Source organism: Rhinolophus ferrumequinum, chromosome 10 (genome assembly GCF_004115265.2).
Source record: "Rhinolophus ferrumequinum isolate MPI-CBG mRhiFer1 chromosome 10, mRhiFer1_v1.p, whole genome shotgun sequence".
Taxonomy (NCBI): Eukaryota; Metazoa; Chordata; class Mammalia; order Chiroptera; family Rhinolophidae; genus Rhinolophus; species Rhinolophus ferrumequinum.
In genome coordinates, this window is record NC_046293.1 from 34,383,576 (window position 1) to 34,399,492 (window position 15,917).

At 36.7% G+C, this 15,917-nt stretch overlaps 1 protein-coding gene across 1 annotated transcript in view; it reads left to right on the forward strand.

Annotated features, from left to right (window-relative positions):
• Window positions 1-311: 311 nt before the first annotated feature.
• The window catches only part of ETNK1 (ethanolamine kinase 1), a 55,809-nt gene continuing 40,203 nt past the window's right edge, over window positions 312-15,917 (forward strand). The window contains exon 1 of the mRNA XM_033116651.1: window positions 312-734. Coding sequence (XP_032972542.1) covers window positions 579-734 — 156 coding nt within the window. The 5' untranslated portion in view covers window positions 312-578. The remainder of the gene's footprint in view (window positions 735-15,917) is intronic.

Genomic DNA, 15,917 nt, shown 5'->3' on the forward strand with positions numbered 1-15,917 from the left:
CTGGTTGTTGCAGGATGCGTCCCAGCTTCCCAGAAAAACTCATCCCTACCTCAAACCCAGACCCCAAGACCCTCATGATCAGGTGAGCTAAAGCTTCAATGCCTTTCGGGTCTTGGCAGGGCTCGGGCTCATTCCGGAGGGGGACGTCTGCGCTTTTCAGACTAGCAGCACGCAGGGTAGACTGATAATGGCAGAGGAATCTAGCCCCAGACAGCTGGCCCATTGTGCTAACGGCTGGAAAGTCCGCCTCCGCTCTGACGCTAGGAGAGGCTCCGCCCCGCGCGTGACGCCAGCGTCAGGCCAGTCCCGGCATGCTCCGCGGTCACCGGCGGTCGAACGCAGATGAGAGGAATTTTTCCCGTGAACAACCACTGCTCAGTTCAGCTGGTGTCCAGACTTGGGTCGGCAGGAGTGCCGCCTCCAATCGTTCTCCTACCGCTCGCCCGTCAGTCTGAGCGCCCCCAGCCCTCACGCGAGGGCGCCCCGGGACGGAAGGATCCACCAGCCTGTCGGCGCCCGCCGCTCTCGTGGTCGCCGTCGCGGTCGTCGTCGTGGTAGTCTCTGCCGTCGCCTGGGCCATGGCCAATTACATACACGTCCCTCCCGGCTCCCCGGAGGTCCCCAAGCTGGACGTCACGGTTCAGGATCAGGAGGAGCAGCGCTGCCGGGAGGGGGCCCTGCGACTCCTGCAACACCTGCGGCCGCACTGGGACCCTCAGGAGGTGACCCTGCAGGTAACGCCCACACCTCAGCCCTGGGTCTTTCACGACCTTAACGAAGCCCTGGGTGGTCTCACAATCCCTTCTATTCCCGGAGAGAGCTGACGGGAATGTCTTCTCCCTCAGTCCTTTGAGATGTGACCGTGTATTTCCCCGTCACGCCGAGGAAGGTCACTCCCCCTTCTTTCCCAGTTGCTTGCTTGAGGTAGTCCTGGGGGCATATTTCCTCTGTGGAAGCGGCTACGTAAGTGACGCACCCCTTCCCCGCCGGGAGGATTCCTGTTGATAGTTGCCCCTCCTCCCACTCCCCTGTCCATTTTAAATGCAAAATGAACATTTTCCGCCCCTCCCCCTTTGCAAGGGGTCCTCGCCAATCGGCCCAAGCAACCTTTTCTACTCCTTTCGCAAAGGATGCAGTAATTAATCCTCTCTGATCTTTTCCTTTCCCTTCTCTCCCCTCCCCCAACGGTTTACTCCCATTTATGCCGGACCCTGCGTTTTACCCTTTCAAGTCCTCGAATTGGCGAAAGTATTCGATTCCAAATACCCGTGTCCGTGCATTACTAGATTGTGTTCTTAGGGAGCACTACACACATTGCTTTATTGGGATCCATATTAATGAATTTTTTTAGTCGTATTAGTGAAATGAACTATCTTATGTTAGAATGATCAGTGGCTTGTGAATATTTCTTTTTCTTGCCCACTGTATTCATAGACAAAAATTAGGAGAACAAATTCTTAAGAATCTAGGCGTTTTGTAATAACTTCTAATAAGTTATGATTTAGTATACTTGAAATTTATTTTGAATACTCATTTTTAAGTTTTGGAATTTCAGGAACTAAATGAAAATGAACCTTCTTTTCCCTTGCAAACACAAAACAAAATCATTTTAAAGGGTAGGATATTTGTGGTTTGTTTCAAATCTAAGCAATAACGTAAGACTATCACTTGAACTAGCCAATTAATCTGCCTTGTTTTGTTCACTAAATTATTCTGCAGTTTTATTAACAGTATCTCAGATTCTTTGCTAAAGTAGCCACCTATATACAAAGATGAATAAAACATGAACAGTGCCCTAGGGCCCAGAACAGTTCCTGACACTCAAGCTTTCTTTAGTGTTAGTTTCAGTTCTTAATTCCTAGAAGAGTTTTGAGCATGTTTTTTTAAAAAAAATGTTAGACAAAATTCTTGAAATTTAGGGGAGTGTTTATTAGCTAACTACATAGTACATAGTGAATCCAAAATGATTTTCATTTGTAATTAAAAAATTATATATCTAATGAAGGAAAATTAATCAAAACACCAGAGTTTTGTTCTTTATTCATTAACTAGTTTGCTATAGAAGGTTTTTATATTTATCAAAATGATTTGTATTCTGTCAGTCGGTTATTAATTAAACATACTAATTAAAGGCATGCTACCAACTGGTGCTCGCAAAGCAGTTACTTTTTAAGCAGAGATTTTAAAGTTTGAAGCTTTGACGATTGGAGTTTCTGTTGATGTATTTGTAGAACAGTAATAGCTACCATGAGATACTAGGTTTGGATTAGGTGATCTATATTTTTTATCATTTAAACTCCCAAACAATCGTTTAGGTAGGTACTTTCCCTTTTTTTTTGTTTCCTTTCCTATGAAAGTGAAGTAAAACCAGGATATAGGTAAAAAAAAAAAGGGGGGGGCACAAAAATGTGGTAAACATCAAACTGTTTTTGATTGTTGGCAAGTACTTGAGATTGAATCTTCTGTCTATGTAGCTTCTTCTGACTTTAAGACCTTTCAACTCATAAGCCAAACTTCTAATATACTTATTTGTAAGTGAAGGTAAATTCTAGCACTTAATTTTGCCTAAAGGATGATTATTAGTTAGAAATACAATCCCTCCATGTGTAAGCAAAGCTTTTGATCCAGAAGCGGGGACAACTACTAAGCTGAATAGGTGGTTATTCATCTCTCAACTTAGATATGACTCCCACATTCTAGGTCACTACAAACTCTGCTTTTATGATGCTTCAGGATTTACTTAATAAATCTCAATGAGATTTTTTTTTTTATATTTGCTTTTATTTTTTGAAGTGTAAAGATATAAATCACATTTCAGGAGTGGAAGTATGTATCATATAATCAACAGATTAAAACAGTCGGTATCAGTAACACATACAGCCCGTTTCTTTTCAAAAACAATTTTTTTAAAAAATTTTTATGTGATTTAAAATATGCTTTAAACATACCTTAGAAGCTTATTCTAGTAATATGTTTCTTACCTGGCAGTTACTCCTGCCAGCTGAACTATTCAGAGCATAACAGAATTTCCAAAAGCAAGCACAAAAGACTTTAATGCAGTCAAAATGGTAGAGGGCCCAGTCTTTGCTGGAAACTTAAGACACATGGAATAGTGTATCTCATTTTAGATAAGGTTTTAATAAATTTAATTACTTCGTTTTTCTATCTGTACAAGATTAAAAGAATAAAGCATAAAAGGGGTGGTGAGCTTTTTGGTGTACAGTACCTTAGAATAGGCGGAGTAGGTATAAACAATACCATTTTGATTGCTTTGTATTTAATAATATTTTACTGTTTATGAAGCCCAACAACAATGCTGTGAGGGAGATGTAGAGTTTTAACATGTATTTTATAGTTAATGAAACTGAACTTCCACTTTCTAAATGGCAGATCTGGAATGAGAACCCATCTTATGAATGGATCTAGATCAAGAAAAGTTTAAACTTAAATCAGGGAAGCCATGTTTGTGAAAAATTAATTTCTTAAAAATAAAAGCTTTGGCTCATAAAAAGATTTTAAGTTCCCCTGAACATAAATTTATATTACTTTTTACATTTGACGTTATTTTAGAAAAGGGATTCACTTCAGCTTTCCTTTAAGATAGTTACTCCTTTTGTTATGTAACAATTCCCTATCTTATTTGAAGATGTGGAATTTTAATTTGTCTCTATTTATTTGGATAGTCCTTGTATAAAGGAATAAAAAATCAGGTGAGATCTCTTAGGCCCAACAAATAATTCTCAGGAGACTCTTAAAATTGTTTTTCCTTCTAAAAAAGTTGATGAATCAGTGCTTGGAATGTTCCAGTATGTTGTCTCTGGATCTTTCTCTCTGCAATGCTGGTCAATGCTTTTTTCATTAACTTATTATGTGAATTGTTTTTTTCAAATGTGGGGCCTGTAGTAGATGATGGAAAAGGTAGGATAGAAAGACCTTAATTATGATTTGGCATTTTAAAACATTTATTCTTGTTACAAGATCTGGATGAGATCATTTGTATATGTTACATTATGTTAACTTAGTTTTTCAATAAACAGTATACTATAGTGGTTAAGAACATGGGGTTTGAACATAGTGCTGGTTTTGAGTCCCGGCTTTGTACTTGACTAGATTTGTCATCCTGGTGAAGTTACTTAACTTTTCTAAGCTGTAAAATGGATCCAAATACTTCTACCTCAAAAGGTTTATGTGAGAATGAAATAAATCCTATCGCTCATAATTATTGCTACTGAGCATGTACTATATATATTGGATGCCCGAATCAAAAAATCAACAACACATCTCTTCTTTGAAATTTCCAATTAATGTGCAATACAAATAAGAAAATAATTGTAGTGTTTTTGTAACGAGCGTTCAAATTTTATTCACCTGTAAAGATTACACAAGAACATTTAAAAAGCATTTAAAAAACTGTTCTGCTGTTCCACAAGTTTTTGTATGTTTTTGAATGCATAGTTTTGAAACCTTAACATTATTTTTTTAAGTATACATACACTATCTTGGAAACCAGTACTTGTGTTAGGTTGTGTAGCTATGTAGCAGTTTTTATATTCCCTTAAAGTAGTTACTGAAATATTCTATTAAAAATCTATAACACCTTTTATTTTACTAGTGATATTTAATAGTGAATATTCTTTATTTTAAATGAGGAATCAAAAGCCAAATATATACAGTTGCTCTGTTGTATTTTAGTGTTCTAATTTAATAATTAATTTTCCTTCCCATTTTTAAAAAGATGAGTTTGTTCCTTACTTTATATGATAGAAGTTTCTGAAGAGTCTTAGATAAATTTAGGGTACCAGAAGGATACAATATTCATAGGAACCTTGAGTCTTATAGATACATATAAGGGGTCATAGTTTTTATTCAGCATAACTTTTAATATCAGTGGTTAGGTCCAGTTTTCTATTTCCTGTATTTTCTCTTTATTTTCAGTGTTTTATAATAATGCATTTAAGTGGGTGGTAGGACCTAAGAATATATTGACTATGGCTAAGAGATGTATAATGTTTGATAGGCTCCTATCAAAGATGTACAATGTTTGATAGGTTACCATGTGTTTTAGTAAGACATGACTAAAAAGACAGGAGCCTAACGTTCTAGTTCATTTTCAGGTATTAACAGCTGTGTGACTTGGACTAAGCAAACCACTTTACCTCTCCTTGGGGCCTCAGCATAATGTGGCGGAAAGGATGATTTTTGAATTCTGACGCCAGCCATTTGTAACCTTTGGCATGTTTTTAAATCTCTATAAAATGCGATTGCTGTCTGCCTTGGAAAATAGTAGAAAAGTGGAAAATAGTAGATTTTGCTACTATATTACTACTTTACTACTATACTACTAATAGTAATTTTACCACGAATACTGATTTTATTACCTTACTACTAATAGTAGAATATCCTGAGAATTAAATGAAATACATAAAATGATGCATAGCACATTTTAGTGTTAACATGCCTCCAGTCTCTCATCTCTCTTCCTTCCCAAACCCCTCCCCATATTTATAAGTGGAAAACTTGATCTGAAAGAATTGTAAGCCCCTAAAATTTAGTAATTCTGATAGATATTTTTTGTACTAGATATGCTATTTTCAGCAGCATTTCTTTGTACAACTAACTGTACCAGAAGGTAGGCATAGGAGAATGTAGGAGGGAAGACTTCATAGAGGAGGGTACCTAGGCTGAGCTTTGAAGGAAAGTTATGATCAGATGGAATGGAGAAACATTTCTGGGCAAAGAAAACTACTTTCACAAAGCGAGACTGAGTATTTTGGGCAGAATGGAGTGTGAACAAAAAAAGAAGGGACTGATTTTTGAGAAAGGGAGTGGTGAGATATGAAGGTTTCGTACCTCAATTAGGAGGTGGTATTTTATTAGCTAGGACATAATAGGAAACCATTGAATGTTTTTAAATAGGTGAGGTATATCATGTACGTTTTAGAGAAGTGGTAGGCTACAATGTAGGCAGTGGCAGGGTTGGTTGAAGGAAATATTTTGATTTGAGGAATAAGTGATCACTTAGGATATTCGTTTTGAAACTGGTGGTTACCACACACTAATAGGATGATAAATCAATATAGTGGGTTGAAACCACTACAATTTAAATAGATTAGTTAAAATGGCATGTGATAGGATAGATCATAGAGCCTTGCAAGTAATAAGGTAAGTGTTGTTTTGTGAAGCTTGTTTTAGTTGTATATAAAAGTATCTCTTTACTATGTACTGAAATTAGATGATAAACATTATATTTCTTGCTTTGTATTGCATTAAAAATGTTTGAGAAAGAATTAATCTAGGAGAGAGTGTTGTTAGTCCAGACAAGAGGTGCTGGGACCCAAATAGGACAATAACCTTGGAGAAGGGAATAAGGGACAGATTTGACATTTCAGAAAATAAATGTGCATGACTTGTTAATTGCTTGTCGGTGAGGGAAGAGGGAAGCTTATGGATTTTTGTTTTGTTTTTTGTTAGTGACAAAGATGAGGTAATAGAAGATGTGCAAGGAATCAGAGGTTGTATTTCTAATGATTTTGTCTTATAAGGAGTTATTTTACTCTTTGATATAACAGATGGGCTATAAATAGATACTTTTCTGTCACTCTTTTAAAAATTGTGAGATACAACAAACATACAGGAAAATGTATGAAACATAAATTATTGTAGAAAAAATAGCTGTGTAGCCCAAATCCAGGGAGAGAGAAAATATTACCAGCAACCCAGAATATCTTTTTCCCTCCCTTGTCCTAACCTCTCAGTCTTTCTAGTGGTATCACAATAGCATTTTTTTTTTAAAAATTAACAATAATTTGAATTACTCATGTTTTGCAAGTCAGTACTCTGAGAAAATAATATACTGATTAAGTACATGAATTTCCTTTACTATGTGAACATGAAATAATACAAAAAAGATGTATTACAGTGTTAAACTTTGAGTAGAAAACAAATTTCCTACCCATATTTTATTTAAAAATTACCGGTGTTTTATTATCTTCTATTATACTTTTTCCGTTTTTATTTTACATAGTTGTAATCCTACCATATGTACAGTTTTGTATTCTTTTTTAAATATAACCTTTCTTAACCATTTTCCCATATTTGTATGGTATCGACTGTAATTTCTGATAGCTATGAACAGTATTTGGTCATGTTAAACATGTGACTTAATTTTTTAAATGAGGATTTTAAGTTCTGAAGAGTACAAAGAAGAAAATTACAAAGGCTCATTCTATCTAAACCTGTTGATTTTGTTTCAAATTAGTATAGGTAATACATTCTCTTAATAAAATATTTAAAACATATACAAGACTGTATATGAGATGCGAAAAGTCAAACTTCCTCTACTCCAAGTCATTCTCCCAACGGGTAATTTTGTGAACAGTTTCTTTTGAAATTATAAAAATTGAGCAGATTATGGAATTACCAGTGTGCATATCAACCTGTGTTTATAAATATCAGTAAATGTAATTATATTCATTTTGTATACATAACTAAGTTATTCTGTATCTTGCTTTTTAAAATAACATATTTTAGACATCCTCCCATGTCAGAATATGTAATCTGCCCTGTATTTTTTAAGCAACATTGAATTGTTTCTATTTTTTGGATATTAAAAACAGTATTGCAATAAACTGCTTTTATACATATATTTTGGAAGACTTCTAAGTAAATTCTTATTGGAATTAAAAGGTTAAAAACTGCATGTGTCAAGAGTTGTCCAGAGAAACAATCTCATATATATAATTTACTTCAAGGAATTGTCTTATACAACTATGGAGGCTGGTAAGTATGAAATTTATAGGGCAGGCTGTTGAGCTACAAACTCTGGCTGGAGTTGATGCTGTCTGTAGTCTTGAGGCAGAATTTCTTCAGGAAAACCTGTTTCGCTTTTACATGTCCTTTAATTGATTGGATGAGGGTCCTTATGATTTTGGAGAATAATCTTTACTTAAAGTCAACTGATTGTAGGTGTTAACTACATCTACGAGATACCATCACAGTTGCATCTAGATTAGTGTTTGATTGAATAAGTGGATACTGTAGCCAAGCCAAGTCTGCATATAAAACTATCATGCTGTTTCACACCTTGATATTGCCAAATTGTTACGAAAGTTGTATTTATACTTCTCAAAACAGTGTTAGAGAGTATCTTTCTTTTATACCTTGTCCAATGCCTGATACCAAATTTAAAATATTTTGCCATGAATATGATATGATATGAATATGATAATGATATTTTGTTATTACATTACTTTTAATTTTGTTATTTTGGAAGATGGTGGAATCCAATAGTTTATTCCACAAAACAGTTAATTGATTTGTATTAATTTCCATCTTTTAGCCTAGTTTATTAGGCATTATCTTAATAATTGAAACTTGTCTTTACTGTTTTATTGGCCTGAGGAAGCTCATCATTTGAATTTGGTAGTTAATTGGTTGTTCTAGGCCAGGGGTGTCCATACTGCGGCCCGGGCCAACTGCGGCTCGAGATCCATTGTTAATTGGCCTGCAGCAAATTCCAAAAATATATTTAGTTTACTTGAATAAACCAGGTGAGGCGATACGTGCTTCACCTCCAGTGAGTGGCCCGGCTGTTTCTGTATTTTACCGCATATGGCCCTTGGTGAAAACCGTTGAAAAAAGTTTGAACACCCCTGTTCTAGACCATAAATAAAAACGTATCTGCTTCTCTGTTTGGGATTTGTTTGGGGCCGTTGAATGCTGGGAGACCAGTAGTAGCTCCCATCAGTCCACCCAATCGCTCATAATGCTCTATTAAAAACTTTTGCCTCAACCCCATCAATGTCTGCTTTATTCATCCAATTTTTCAGTAACCACTAAAAGCTTCCACTCTTTTGGGACAGATAGATTTGCCATCTCCCTTACCCTTTTTTTTTTTTGAACAATTCTAATTTTCTTAGTATCATCTCCAAGACCCATAAAAGGAAGCTTGAGATAGCAAATTGAGTACAGCATTCTGAACAGTTTTCTTTGTGATGCTAACATTAAAGTTACATGGGGACCCATTTAGAAGGACCTTATTACAGTATTTACCAGGACCTGGTGGCAGGCGTATTAACTGGTTGGATATCCTGGTCGTTACATATAAAGCCAGTGTGGTATGGCCTGCATCTGCTGCATATCAGCCAACTTTATCTGGAGTATTCCACTTTGCATGTGAAGGAGGGACAGGACATTTATCCTTTTCAGGGTAAACAAACTTTCTAGCTCTTTTTTATCTGTTGTGTTAGCTAGTAGTCTTGTTGGGATTAGGTTGCTATGTGTTTGGGTTTGTCACAGCCATTCAGGCCTGCTTAGTAGTGAGCTGTGGGTCTTTCATTAGCCCATATCCTGCCATGGTTTTCCAAACCATAGACTGCTCCTAACTTAACCATTCTTACGAGCCATACTAATAAAGGTTCTTTAGCGAGTTGGCTATATTGATCCAAAAGTGAGACGACGACTTTATACTATATCCCCTGGTTTCAGTAGTTGCCTGATTTTTGTCCCCCTGCCACCTAAATCATCTTGGTAAACAGAGGTGCTTATGCAGTTATCTGCTGCGCAGCATGCTTCTCTCTTTTAAGATGGTTCTGAGGTTAGCAGCCTGATGTTGGATTAGACTGGCCGAAATCTGGGTCAGTGCAACAGTTTCTATCCTGAAACTGTTTTTACTTTAGTTTTGGGGGGGTGCAGTTTGGCTAACAACAGTCAGGGAATTGTGCATTTAGACGATTTCACATTATTTTGAACTTTATTGTGGTGGAGTGACTCAACTTGTCTATGGTTAGAGCTCTCATTTCTAATTGTCATTTACTTTTACTTACTATGACAGATGGCAACATGCCTGCTGTTTCATATTATGAGTGATTGAACAAACAGTGAGGCATCAGGGGTTTTATCATCCTATGCCTCTTATTCTTTTCCCCAAATAATGTGTTATCAATTAGTCTAGGGTCATGCTAGGGAACCCATAAAGTTGAGGGTGGTCTTGATATCCCTGAAACAGGTTTTTAATCTGTGCTGTCACTGTAACTTTGAATAAATATTGAAACTTATTTAGGCCATAGTTTTCTTGTCCAACAACTCGATCATTTTCAAGTTACTTTATAATCTGTCTACATAAGCAAACGTTTATTGAATGTCTCTATGTTGTATGTAAGCCAGTTTCTTTTTATAATTACTCTCTAAAAAGAATGCTAAAAGTAGATTAATTAAAATAAAATTATGTTGATTTCTACATAACAGGAGAAATGAAATACTAAAGAATAGGATTTTGTTAAGTAAGGTTGAGCTTTGGATAGCCACAAACCTTGTAATATCTAAGATTTTTTTTCTCCCTCAAGAACCAATTTTTGCCCCTTTGGTGATGATACCATCCCTGTTGAGAATGCATGTAATAGACTTAAGAAATTTTATTTAATTTTCTGTAGTCATACTTCGTTTTATTATTCTTTGCTTTATTGAACTTCCCAGATAACTGCATTTTTTACAAATTGAAGGTTTGTGGCAACCCTGCATTGAGCAAATCTATTGGCACTATTTTCCAACAGCCTCTGCTCACTTCATGACTCTATTACTTTTAATAATTCTCACCATATTTCACACTTTTTCATATATTTGTTTTGGCGATCTGTTATCAGTGATCTTTGATGTTACTATTGTAATTGTTTTGGGGAATCACAAACCATGCCCATATAAAGACGGTGAATTTAATAATGTTGTGTAGGTTCTGACTGTTCCACCGACATGCCATTCCCATCTCTCTCCCTCTCCTTGGGCCTCTCTATTCCCTGAGACAACAATATTGAAATTAGACCAATTAATACAATGACATCTAAGTGTTCAAGTGAAAGAGTTGCACATCTCTCACTTTAAATCGAAAGCTAGAAATGATTAAGCTTAGTGAGGAAGGTATGTTGAAAGCTGAGATGGGCCAAAAGCTAGGTCTCTTGCACCAGTTAGCCAAGCTGTGAATGCAAAGGAAAAGTTCTTGAAGAAAATTAAAAGTACTACAGTGAACACACAAATGTTAAGAAAACAAAACAGCCTTATTGCTGATAGAGAAAATTCTGGTGGTCTAGATAGATCAAACATTCCCTTAAAGCCAAAGCTTAATCCAGATCAAGGCCCTAACTGTCTTCAGTTCTGTGAAGGCTGAGAGACGTGAGGAAGCTATAGAAGAAAAGTTTGAAGTTAGGAGAGGTTGGTGCATGAGGTTTAAGGTAAGAAGCTATCTATAACATAAAAGTGTAAGTTGAAGCAGTAGGTGCTGATACAGAAGCTGCAGCAAATTATCCAGAAGATCTAACTAAGATAATTAATGAAGGTGGCTACACTAAACAACAGGTTTTCAATGTAGATGAGACAATGTTCTATTGGAAGAGGATGCCATCTAGTATTTTCATAGCTAGAGAGGAGATGTCAGTGCCTGGCTTCAGAGCTTCAAAGGATAGGTTCACTCTCTTAGATGCTAATGCAGCTGATGACGTTAATTTGAAGCCAGTGCTTGTTTACCATTTTGAAAATCCTTGGGCCTTTAAGAATTATGCCAAATCTACTCTGCCTGTGCTCTATAAATGGAAACACAAAACCTGGATGACAGCACATATGTTTATAACATGATCTACTGAATATTTTAAGCCTACTGTTGAGAACTGCTGTTCAGAAAAAAAAGATTTCTTTCAAAATATTACTGCTTACCTCCATCAGAGCTCTTGGGTGACCAATTTTTCAATTATTTTCATTATGGGCAGCATGTTTAGTGTCTTGAGATCTATGCTGAAGTCATGAAGATATTCCTCAGTGTTTTCTAGAAGTTTTATTGTTTTGATATTTTACATTTTGATCTGGAATCGTTTATGATGTGAGATGGAGGGGATCATGATTCATTTTTTTACATATGGCTATCAGTTATTCATTTATTGAAAAGACCATCTTTTCTCCATTATAGTGTCACCTTAGTGATAAATCAGTTTCATAGTATGTGGATTTGATTGCGAATTCTGTTCTGTTCCCTTGGTCTGCTTTGTCTGTTGCACCATTACCACATTGTCTTGATTACTGTCAAATTTGCTATAGGTCTTATTGCCTGGTATAGTTACTATAATCCTTGGTGTAGAACTCTAGCTTTGTTCTTCTTTAAGATTGTCTTGACTATTCTTGACTTTTTAAATTGCCATATAAATTATAGACTCAGCTTTTTAATTTATACAGAATAAACAGATGGGATTTTGATTGATATTTTGTGGAATTTATAGATCTTCGAGAAGTAAATTAACAGTATTGAGTCTTGCAATCTATAAACATGGTATGTCCTATTTATTTAAATCTTTAATTTCTCTCAAACTTGAATTTTTCAATGTGGAGACTTTTCGTTTCATTTGATTTTTTTCCCTCTAGGTATTGGATGCTTTTTGATATTAATGTAAAGGGTATCATTTAAAAATGGTTTGTTAGTATGCAGATATTCAATTGATTGTTATACGAGGTGTGATGAAACAATGCAGTAAATGTTTAAATAAATAAGAAAATTATTACAGTGAGAGACACATTGCCATTAATTCCCCTCAGAATACTCCCCTTTTCTTCAAACACACTTATGCCATTGTTCTTGCCACTTTCTGAATCAGTTGTGAAAGTCCTCTTTTGTGAGTGTCTTTAGTTGTGCTGTCATGGCTGCCTTGATGTCCTGAATCGATTCAAAACGCTTATCTTTCATGGTCATTTTGACTTTGGGGAAGAGCCAGAAGTCGCACAGTGCCAGATCTGGTGAATAAGGTGGATGAGGACACATCGTAATGTTTTTATTAGACAGAAATTGCTGTACAGAAGCGATGTGTGACACAATATTCTCATGATGGGGGATGAATTGCTCATTTCTCAGGCTGTTTTTGATGTTGAAGGACATCCTGATCTCATCTTCAATCAATTCGTAATCAACAAAATCCCTCGTACCACTTGTAAACCATCTTCAGGGTCACTGCAGCATCACCATAAACTAATTTTACCATTTCGTGTGTTTCTTTAGCACTTTTTTGCAGTTTGAAACAAAATTTCATGTTAATGTGTTGTTTGTGATCCATGATTTATGGCACACTTTAACACACACCTTCTCTCAACTGTAGCTCACACCCGACTGCACCAAACAAGTTGAAACTTGTCACACAGTTACTAAGGTTCGACGTGCCACTTGCTGTATTGAAGATCCCTGCCTTTCCATTGGATGGCACTCAGCAGCAGCACTCACCCTATTTTTTGATCACAACGGAAATGCTCCACGTCACACATCCCTAATAAAGCCTCATGCAGTATGCAAGTTGGGTGAGGCAGGGTCTCAGGAAATCACTAGAGTGGAAGAGTTGTGTTTACCAGGTTAAGTAGATTGTGGCTTGGTGCCAATCTTGGGCCTGGAACTACCCAGCAAAAGTCTCAGCACATGGAGTCACGTGGACCCAGTAGTTTTCCAAGAAAGTGCAATGTGGCGAGGCTGGCTGTTCCCTGAGAAAATACTTCCTAGCTGGGGGAGTTGCGTAGGGTGGGGCCCCCAGGAGTTAGCAGAGTGGAGCAATGGAACCAGCCAGACAACTTCAGATTCAGATTTGGCCATGTGTGGGGGGGAGGGCTCAACACAGGAAAGATGGCGCCTGTCGGCTGCGCTGGAGGACAACCCTCTACACAGTGAAAATGGCTACTGTCCCTCCAGTCCTGTCCCCGAAACCACTCAGTCTCTCCCGGTATGTCTCTGACCCCTTTGAGTCACTGTGCCTCCACCAGATCCCAAGGTGAGTATCTCTGAGCAAGTGAGGCTGTGCGTGTGTCCTTTAAGATGACGTCTGGGTTCCCCCCAGCCTTCCGTCCCACTTGGTTGGATGGAATTCCCACTGTTTTTCATAGCCCGATGTTGTTGGGTCTCCTCTTCCTGGCACCAGTACTCTGGGCTGGAGAATCCATTGCGAGGCTGAGGTCCCTCGTTTGTCTAGGGGGACCTTTGCTGCCAGGATATCCCTCCTGATTGTCATCTATCACATGGATGTTTGGGGCTTGCCCTTCTGCATCTCTGCCCCTCCTACTTATCTCAATATGACTTCTTTATATCCTTAGTTATAAAACTTCTGTTCAGCTAGACTTCAGATGGTTCTCCAGGTTGATAGTTGTATAATTTAGTTGTGATTATAATGTGTTCACAGAAGTAGGCGAGGCACAGTATTTATCTACTCCACCATCTGGGATGTCTCACCTGCTTTTTAAATTTTTAATATTTGTACTTACATGTTTCTACAAGCACCCACAGATTTTGATATGTCTTTTTTATCATTCAGTTCAGAATGTTTTCTAATTACCATTGTAGTTATTTTCTTTATCCCATGGATTTTCACGTTCATTGCTTCATTTCAAATAAGTGGGAGAATTTTTTTCTTTATTGTGGCAAAAAGCAAATACAAAATTTACCATCTTAACCATTTTTATTTGATATGTGTATGTGTGGTGTGTTACTGATGTCTAGCTCACATCCATTGTAGTTTGAGAAAATATCTGAATGATTTTAATCATTTGGTATTGAGGCTTGCTTTATAAACGAGCCTACAGTTAATTTTGATAATATTTCATGTAGACTTGAAAAGGATGCATATTCGGTTCTTGGGTATAGTGTTGTATGTCATTTATGTAGGATTTTAAATTGTGTTCAGATCTTTTGTACACGTATTGATTTTTTTCCTGTTTTAAAAAAATCAGCTCTTTAAAGATGTGCTCAAGTTTTGAACAGTTACTGTGGAATGTATTTAGTATGTCAGTTTTTGCTATATATATTTTGAAGTTGTGTTATTGGATGCATACACATTTAAAACAGTTATTTCTTGTTGGATCAATCCTTTTATCATTATAAAATGTCCCTATTTATCTTCAGGACTATATCCTTAAGCTCTATTTTGTTTGATATGATGTAACTACATCAGCTTTGTTTTGCATGTCTCTTGTGAAAGCCGCATATATAGTTTTTTTTTTTTTTCATACTTAGCCTTTTAATCGGATTATTTAGTTCTTTTACATTTAATGTAACTACTTAGGTAGTTCAGATTTTCTTTCTACCATCTTAACTATTACCTTCTGTTCGACCCATCTGTTTTGCATTCCTATTTCATTGCCTTTACTTTTTTTTCTTTCTTTCAATGTGTTCCAAGGCTCAGAAGAATTGACAGTATAATATGGAGTGACAAATTAAGCAATTACAGTGCATTTTAGTAAATGCTATGTGTAGGGTACTAGCAAACACTGAGAAGTATTTATGCCTTACTTGAGTTTAGGGACTGTCTTCTAGAAGAGGTAACCCCTGTATTGGAATTTTAAAGGAAGTTGGAAGTTAGTGAGGTGAAGGAGTAGAAGGGTGAGTTTGTTAACTAGATTACTAGATAACTTGAAGAGATATCAAGGAACTTGCATACCCTAAGGGTCTTGAACTTTATTTTCTGAGCAGTGTGGGACCATTTGAAGATTGCCAATCATCATATTCTTAAATGTTGTTTAGATATCTTATTCAGGTGGCAGTCAAGAAAGAGAATATTTTTAGAAGGCAGGAAGGTGGTTAAACTAGCCTAAGAGAGACCAGTGAGGCTATTGAAATCCTGCAGATAAGAGATTGACAAGATTTGAGTGTTGGAAATAGGGATGGAGAAACAGAAGAATTACCTAGGAAGAAAACTTTATGTGGGGGATGAAGAGGGAGGGTTCAAGTGGTTACCATCAGCATAATTTTACCATCAGCGTGAATAAATAAGTTATATTATTCACATATTTATATTTTTACCCTGGGAATTTATTATGACTATCACTTCATTGCACGTGTGTGCCTGTTGTACAGTAGAGAATGTTAGGGTTAGTATTGGAGTTGAAATTCTGTCATACTTACAAATATCTATAAT